This window comes from Hypomesus nipponensis, chromosome 22 (genome assembly GCF_054491055.1).
Source record: "Hypomesus nipponensis isolate SF chromosome 22, ASM5449105v1, whole genome shotgun sequence".
Lineage (NCBI taxonomy): Eukaryota > Metazoa > Chordata > Actinopteri > Osmeriformes > Osmeridae > Hypomesus > Hypomesus nipponensis.
Window position 1 is genome coordinate 4660212 of NC_140382.1, and position 9538 is coordinate 4669749.

At 43.9% G+C, this 9538-nt stretch overlaps 1 protein-coding gene across 1 annotated transcript; it reads left to right on the forward strand.

The window, feature by feature from the left end:
* On the forward strand, nucleotides 1-1858 carry tmem174 (transmembrane protein 174). The gene is made up of 3 exons (XM_084686988.1): nucleotides 1-60; nucleotides 240-928; nucleotides 1542-1858. The coding sequence occupies exons 1-3, from the start codon at nucleotides 1-3 to the stop codon at nucleotides 1657-1659; spliced, it is 867 nt and encodes a 288-aa protein (XP_084543114.1). The 3' UTR covers nucleotides 1660-1858.
* Nucleotides 1859-9538: the final 7680 nt, after the last annotated feature.

Below are 9538 nucleotides of genomic sequence, written 5' to 3' on the forward strand. Positions count from 1 at the left end.
ATGCAGGAAGGGACGCTGCCCTCTAAGGCCTTAAAAGGTATGGGAACCACCAACCATGAGGTACAAACACTGTGTAGATTAACCTGTAACTACTTTGTCTTGGGTTAACCAGTGCCTTAATGGATGCACTCAGGAGTTCAACCTGCAACTTGTGATTGAGGGAATGGCTGAACGCACACACACAAACAAACACACACCGCAGTGGCAGTCTCTCCCGGTTCAGACCACTTGGGCTCAAGAATCCACACGGCATCTTCAGCGTCTTGGAGAGCATGCTGGGGCAGCAGTCTCTGCCCGACCCGGCCCTCAGCACCGCGGCCCACAGGGGGGACACAGGCTGTAGCGTGGACGTCATATCCCCCGGTGGCGTCCCTCTGACCCTTGCCACCATCCTTCCTTCGCCCCTGGCCGTCGGTACAGATGCCAGCGGCGGGGCCGCGTCGGACAGCGAGAATGCGGGCGCCACGTTGCTCTTCTCGGGGATCTTCATGACCCTGGTGGGCATGACCTTCACGGCAATGGGCTGGCTCAACCTGGACCACAACCACAGCCAAGGCTGGAGCCAATTGATGGGGCCCATTCTCCTGTCGGTGGGAGGAAGCTTCGTCTTCATCAGCATCTGCAAGTTCAGGCTCGTGACCTGCGGGGGATGCTCGGAGCGCCCGGACGAAGACGCCGATCCCGCCGTGGAGCGGGTCGCCCCGGGCCAATCGTTCCTGTTCAACGGCATCAATCGGCCAATCGTGTTCCAGGGAGCCACGGTGATGCAGTACGTCCCGCCACCGTATGCGTCCGTCAGCCAAGACGTGAGCCCTGCCAATGCGGTTGCCCTAAACCTTCCCCCTCAGTACTACACGGTTTGTCCAGCGGGGAACCGGGGACTCAACGCCAATGATGACATCACACTGAGCGCCATAACAGGCAGCAGGTAGGAGGTGATGATAGAGCTTGATAGGGGACACCGAGAAAAATACCTCGGCAAAATGTAAGTCTTGTCACCAAGCATTAGGATGAAAATGCCTTCTCAAACCCAACCCATTGCAAACAATGAATTGCAATATGTTGGAAAAAATGTTTAAAGGAAAAATGTACAGGAAAGAGAGTAGATATAATAACACATACTGTTTTACTGAACTTGTTCATATAATGGATGAGGACGTGTTAGCCATTGCACTATTTGTTGTTGAGAATGGCTTTTCACAAGCAAAGCTAACAAGGGGAAACTCTTGTGTAACAAGTTAATGTTTGAGTGGGAAAATAGCAAGTTGGATAAATATTGTACTGCACAACGCCACAAGGTTGAAGTTATTTTGACTGTTGAAGTGCTTGGTCATTTTATATAGGCTAGTGTGTTCTACCATATTATACGGCCTGGACTACCATCTGACAATGTACCTGCAAAGTGACATCCAAATGAGCTTGACCAGATCAGCCCGTGCTCAGGATTTAATGGGGCCTACCGCATATCAGCATGCAGTGTGCATAATTTAGCAGACCTTCATAGTGTCCTCAGGATGTGTTATCTTTGATATTCGCCGTAGGTCGCGCGAAGAGAGTTTGGACAACGGAAAAGACTCCGATGACGACTGCACCTCTACACGTCTTCCACCACCGTCTTATGAAGATATCTATCCATCAATGCCGACTGACCACCTGTAACTTGGCTCAACATGACGGCTTGAACTACAATTATTGTACTTTGACACAGAAAAATGCGCATTGTATAACACAACAATGATGAATACGGGCTGGTCGGCATGCTTGCGCGCGCATCTGGACATAAGTATTGACAGTGTGCACATTATTGTTTGTCAGGCCTATCCGAAATCATCCACACAATATATACATAGGCTATATTATTTTTTACTTCACATGAATACACGTGTATTTATCCAGGGCATTGTATTTCTTAAATGAAACACAATAATTATCCAACTGAGCACTATAAATTGGTCCAACAGCTCCAAGAACTGTTATTATTCAATAGACTTCAATAAAAATGTCCTTGAGACGCAATGAAATGCACATTTTCCAAGTACTTTCGAGCTTTCGTACCACGTAGCAAGATCTCTCCGGGCATATGCGGTAACTGAACCTTGTAGTGGAAGTGGTCTGACTCTAGGCATGTTTATTTTACATGCGGGGCGGAATTGAGTTAAATTCGACGTTACGGGCTGTTTTCCTTCAGGATTGAGACCTCAGTGGAATCAGGGTTTCGAATGTGTCTAAGACAGACGCAGGCGGTAAGGGTGCACCCCTGCATTAAGGTTCCCGGGCAGCAGCCGGTTAGACACAAGTGTAACTTAACCACATGGGGGCAGAATTGGAAGATTGAGGGAATCGATAGGTCGAGCTCTCACTGGGTGAGGACCGACGAGCTCTGTTGGAGAATATAAAACAAGACAGTTCACTGGTAGGCTAATTATTGAAAACCGGAATAATAAACCAAAACAATGAATAAATAAACAATAATAACATGGTAGCTTAGACTATCTTATATAAAAAACTGGACTGATTATTGGGCTATTATAATAACCATTCTAAAGTAGTCGCTAGATACTTCAAAAATGAATAACATGTTACATTTAGATAGGCCTATGTAGCTTAACTTTATATGGCCTATCCAGACTAAGTTTTGGATATTTGTTGAATAAGCAAATAATTTATTGACATAAAAAATAAATATACCCTGTAGCTTACTCTTATTTATTTTTACCTGTGAAAACGCACATCTACTTAAGAAATATTTAGAAATAATGGGCTATCGAATATTCGATAAGGTAATGAATTGAGAGTTGACGCAGAATTATTATTTCACACCTATGATTACTGTTGTAGGTTTGTTTAGCACATAGTTACGGTGGCGTGGGTCCACTCCAAACTATCGAAAATTAAGATACATTCATTTCCAACGGAAATTAAAATGATTAGACTAAGTCATTAGGCCTATTTTATCTTCGGGCTGATACTAATCTAAGCTCTCAAAAATGTAGGCCCTATAAGTAATCCATATTAAATCATCACAAGTAGGCCTACATGGCAAACAAAAACGTTTGCTTTGGGTATAGGATGCAATTAAAGACCAATAAATGTAATCGATGATGTAAACGATGCCAGCTAATTTGAGACCTGTTGCTTGACAGTGGGCTAATCACGTTTGTCCCTGTCAAGCACTCCTAGTGTATGCCCCCACTTCCCCAAACATCCATGAGCTGTATGTTTTCAAGATTTTGTATATATAGGCGAATAACAATTTGTTAACTTCAATAATGTTCACTATTCATCTTCAAGCTTTAAAGCTACAGTTACAAAAAGGGCATTTGTTTGAGAAGGCAGGTGAGTCACCTCGGCTGGAACCATGTACTAAACTTTGGCCCTGAATAAGTGTGGGTTTCATTGGCTACTTAAAAACATTTAAAGCAGTCTTTACAGTTTTGAGTTGAAGTAAAATGAAGATAAACCAAACTCCTGCCAAAACAAAAGTTGACAAGTGCAAATTCTTACTTCGAAAACAATTTTAAACAGTGCGCTAACCGGGACTTTAGTCTTTGTAGATGCATAAACCGCAGTGCAATGTGACTTCCATTAATTTTACTGCACAGTAAAATGCGGGTGGCCGACAAGGCCCATTATTTTACAGTTTTGTAGAATTTGCGCCGTTTTATGAAAGCCTTACGGAACACGTCAAACGTTAAACAACTCCAGAATTAAAGGGTTCCAGACAAACGCACAGACAATTCTACCGCAAATCTCACGAGAACGTCGGTATCGACAGGCGATTAATTAGAGGGTTCTCTAAATGGAGATGAATGTGCTAATGATCGCAGGTCACGAGGGAGCGGAGGTACACAAGGCCGGGAGCAGGGAGCTTGAATCACAAACATGTGATAATATCAAGTTCTCAAGTTCTAAACTAAGCATATAATTGCTAGAATTCTGCACAAAACAAGTCACCAACAAATCTATGCCAGACAATTGATTAAAGGATTAATGTTGAACTACTACATGAATCCCTTAGGGGTTATGGTAATACTAAACTTCAGATTCGACCATGATTACTTCGATGATGAAAAATATCAATACATACTCAAAGTTTAACACAGTGAAAAACAATATGAATCAATACTCTAAACATTGAAGATGAAGTGGATTGATTATGTCCATAAAAGAAGCATTGTGCCAATATGCCACATTGATTTGTGAACTGTTGATGAAAGAAAATTAACATTGGATCACTGTGCTAATATGGGAATCATAATAATGAGTAATATGGTCCCTGTGATGCTGTGTGTGAGAGAGAGAAACTAAGTAAACCCTTGTTGGCATGTGTGGTAGAGCGGCCCATGCATGATGTCAGTCCTGCGTACATGACAGTACTGGATGTGTGTATACACAGTGTGTGTTCACGTACGCACACAAACCATTTTATTAAAGGCACATTGCAGAGGGCACACAGAGTTGCCATCTTGCCATTAGTTATAATGATCAGTCTTTGATTCGTTGATGAGGGAGACACATCTGACATTTGACATTTGTATTTCTGTCTTAGGGTCTCTCACAACTATTTTTAGCAGCTAAAAGTGGCTCTTTTTTAAATAAGTTCCTGACGCTATATCAAAGACTCCCAGCCTGCCAAAATGGTGGGCCAACCCTACGCTTGTGTGTGTGTGTGCGTGGGTGCGTGTGTGTGTGTGCGTGTGCGTGCGTGTGCATGTGTTGGTGTGTGTGTGGGTGCGTGGGTGTGTGTGTGTGCGCGCGTGTGTGTGTGTGGGTGCGTGGGTGTGTGTGTGGGTGCGCGTGTGTGTGTGTGGGTGTGATGTGCTACGTTAGGGCATGAGGACGGGGGGACAAATGGATTCCATGTTTGCAGGAAAACACGCTGGAGGCACAGGAAAGCTTTGTTATTTATGAAGAACACGTGAAACCAATCAAATCGGAATTATCTTCCTGTTGTTCCAACTTTTGTCGTTTGCAGTTTTCAGTCCGCTTGCCAGCAGTGTCGCCACCCAGCGAGCAGGTCTGTGTCTGTGTATAAAGAGAATGAAACAGTCACACACACACACACACACACACACGTGTTTGTTCGAGGAGCATCAGACAGTAAACCTCGAGGGAATCGGATAAATAGTCAGCCCACAGGAAATTATTTACAGACCTGCTCCGAATAATAACCCATTTACATAGGCTTCCGCAAATGGAGCTGGGCTAAACACACACCACACACGCACACACACACACACACACACACACACACACACACACACACACACACACACACACTGACCTATCAGGACTGTGCCAGTGTGCTCGCTTAACCCATAATATATTTTATGTTTTACTTCTCTAACATGCACACACACACTAACGCAAATACTTTTTAAACACCATCTTGGGAATTCAGTATCACTTGTAGGGCAGCTTAAGGATGATATTAGGATTGTTAAAATGAGTATCTGTGCGAGAGATAAGCTTGTTTGTGTAGTAGAGGTCCTATGGTAGGAGTCCTTTCATGTTTGCCTCTCACTAACTCAGATCAACCTTGATAAACTCATTCCCTCTGTGTAGCAGCTCTCTCTCTCTCTCTCTCTCTCTCTCTCTCTCTCTCTCTCTCTCTCTCTCTCTCTCTCTCTCTCTCTCTCTCTCTCTCTCTCTCTCTCTCTCTCTCTCTCTCTCTCTCTCTCTCTCTCTCTCTCTCTCTCTCTCTCTCTCTCTCTCGTCTCTGAGTCTTTCCCAGACACGTTTTACTGCCTTGCCTCTGGACTTGGCTGAGTGTCTGTCTTTCCCTCTGGAGCAGGTGTTTCACTCATCTACTCTGGTCGTGTCAGACTCGAATCTCCAGAATACATACTATACTAGAGTAGATCCCCTAGTAGATCCCAGAGTAGATCTTAGATAAGATCCCTCTGGGCAGGGTGTTTACAGACGTGCTCAGATTTGTTGATACCCCTCGATAAGAACAGGGACCCAGGAAGGTTGACAGTTCCATGAACCTTGAACTTCTTATTTGCAGCTGTTGTCACGGGAACATCAAGCTGCTTGGAGATGGTCTTGTGGTTTGTACCTTTACCATGCTTGCGTGTTATTTTCTTTTGGATCTCCTTAGACTCGTCTCTTGCTTTCCTCCATTTAAATAGGCTGAATGACTGATGTCAAGATTGGCGAGTTATGGAGAGAAAAGATTAGAGATACTAATTGAAGAAACGAATGGGTTTGAAAAATTACTAAAATGCAATTGCTTATTGCCTTTTTTTCTAAGGGGTACCAACAATAGTGAGATGTTTTTGTAGAATGAGCAATAATCTCTTTTCACAGCTTCTTTGCTTTGTTTTATGGCATACCAAAGGCATGCAAGTATACATGATGCATTCGCTTTTAATGTCATCCCTTTTTAGGAGGAATTAAGTATTATTTCAAAGAGCTGTAAGGACAACAACACATTGGAGCACGTCCGTATGTGTCAGAAGATGAGATTGAATAGTTGGAGGCCTGTTTTAAATGTAACTATGGGTTCATTGAAGTAACTACGTAGTAAGATATTGTGTAGTTCTTTACAAACTATACAGCAAATGTCTACGAATAAAAACATATTTGTGGCATGATAAGAGGATGTTTTATTATCCAATAATGTCAGTCATCTTCCAACATAATCTTTTTGTGTGTATAATTTCATTTTTATAACTCTTTACCATGGTAACATCAATGACAAAAGCAGACTGAATAAAACTGACCCATGCAGCAAACTGTAGAACATTTTATGTTCATATTTCATTTACCACTTAGTGTGTGTCACAGGACTTTTCCTTTACAAAGAACGACCCTGTAATAATCCAGGTATCAAAAGTTCATAAAGTAGGATTGTGAATCGAATCATAGTCATAACCCTATAACTGGGGTGACTGTTATAGCAGATGCTAGGTAGAAGGTTGTGGGCAGGGAGGTATGCAGTCTGTGGGGAATGGGTGAGGAGAAACACTGGCCTCCTCACCGGGGCTGTTAGTTATCTGGTGGCTCGGAGTTCTGCTCCACTCAGATTTAGTGGTGGCAGTTAAAACTGAGTTAGAGTGTAAGTGTTGACATTAAACTGTGTCACTCCCTTCGATTTACGGCAACATATTTAAGGAATTAAGGAACCTGAGTGAGAGACAGCATTTAGGGCGAAATATAAATACTTCAAGTATACTGGAACTTACAAACATATTTGAATAAAGTTGAGCGCATAGTGACATACTGTGGTCTGTCTGTGTCCCGACATTCCCAGGGCTTCCACAAAGTTGGAAGAAGCAGAAAATAAACTCACCTTTTAAACTCGTCAATCCTCATGGCAATCCAAAGGTCACTCTCAGCATAATCACTGATTGGATAATTGAGATCAAAGTTGAGGAGGAATCTTGTCGACACCTGCATGCCCTGCGGAAAGCTGCAACGTCAGACCACACTACAATCCATACAAGCCACACCAACAGAACATTATTTATTCATTCATTTGATCAACACGTTAGCGTCTATAGTAGCTACAGTTCCTAAATTAGAACGACACAGGTTCCAGTAGCCAGCTCTTTTAGAATGTACTTGACGACAAATTAGGATGGATAGCTGAAGTGTAAAGGTATCTGTCATGTGACCCTCCCTAGTCTTCTAGTTTCCTTGTTGGTAAAAACAACAACCAGTCTAACATCTCACACTCACACAAATTGGGACTGAAGAGAAAAGTCAACAGGAGAGAATTTGGGAGCTGTGTATTTTTGAAAAGTAATCCCCTGTTTGTATTAATATTTCCCCTCAGGGAAAACTTCTGTCACTGTCAATTTAAGGGGGCACATGTTCAACATTATGTCAATTCTCTGTTATAAACGGTATTTATGACTTTATTAAATTAGAGCAGAATATCTGCGGTGGGTCAAAACGTGGGGGGTAGCTGAGGGTGGGGGCCGGAGGTGTAGTAGGGAGTAGTTTTGAAGTGAGAATGGAAAATCAGGTTTGAGTGAGTTATTTTTGTTTCGAATGTGTATCAGTCCACATATGGTCCTTGTTTTGGCCTATATACTGAGAATCTCTGTGTTGACCCTTGCCCCAGCTTTTCAGACTGACATGGCTTTGGATGCTTCACTCCCAGTTGGATTTGACCCTGTGACCCCAGAGGTCAGGGGTCACCGCCAGGGAGCAGCAAATTAACCCAATGCGTCAAACCTGGCATGACACCATGTTCAGCGGTGCTCTGTTGTTAAATATTTTGCTCTTTTTCCAGTGGCGCACGTTTGATCTCGAGTAGTCTCTCCAGTCTTCAGTTTTTTGCAGATGGTTTCCAACACTGGTTCTCCTGCAAGTTTATGATGCATGTCTCTCCCTCCATCCCTCCGCCTTCCTCCTCCCATCCCCCTAGTGATGTCCCTCCCCCTTTTCACGACACTGACGTCTCTATTTTACGCCGTGCGCCTTTCATCATTTTCTTCCTTTCTGCAGATCTCTCTCCAGGACGGGGTTTCTTTCTCTCTCTCCCTCCCTTTCCTGTATCTCTGTCTTTCTCTTTTCCTTCTCCTTTTCGGTCTCCCTTTATGTCTTTCCTCTCCTCTCTTCTCCTCTTTCTCCCCTCCCTGTCTTCGTGGTTAAGGACGTTTCAGTTCAGCTGTCACGAATTATGTCCGCCTGCCCAGCTGTCAAAACAGGGGGGGTGTCCCTTCCATTCCACCTCACGTCCTACGAAAGAAGAAGAGAGAGGGAGAGAAAGGGGGCGAAGGAGGAGGAGGAGGAGGGCTTTAATGCTCGTGTTTGGACACAAGCAATTATGTCTAATTATTGTTTTTCTTTTCAGTTTCCCTGTCCCGACGGAGGTCCGACCAGACGAACATGCAGTAATCCGCCCCAGTCGTTCTGACTCAGCGGGCCTCCAGGCCAGGGCCCAGTCCCTGGACTCTGCAGCTTTCATCTCAATGTGAGTCGGGAGTTGATTCAAACACGGAGCGATGGGTGAATTAACCCCTGGGACCCAGCTTTCAATGGGCTCAGCTAAGAGATTATACGTGTTGATGGCAGGCTTTTATATGTGCTGGGCTTTCAAAAGAAACTTCAGCTGTTAATTCAACGCACCACAGTCGTGACCCCCACTTTAGCAGGCCCATCTTCTGTCTCTCTCTTCGCTTTTTTTGTTGTTGGTCTTTCCCCAAGATCCATCTTCTCTGAAATGATTACAAGCGATGGGCTGTTTTATCGGATCCTCATGTGGGATGTTAGACATCCCTCGAGGTTTCACGCCCCAACGTTTTCTGGTACGTCAACATTTCGGATCCCTGTGAGCAACACACATCCGACTACTACTTAAGATGACATCAAGACATTGAGACATTTCTTTCTATGAATGCAATGAGGAGATCCTAGATATCTGACCAGACATGTGACCAAATATGCGACATCGTTCCCGAACCACACATAGAGACTCGAGCACGCAGACACGCGCACTCACATTCACATGCGAAAGGCCCTTTGTGCCTTCTCTCAGTGGAAGTTAGACAGTTGGAGAAACTCATCAGCGACAAATACTGGG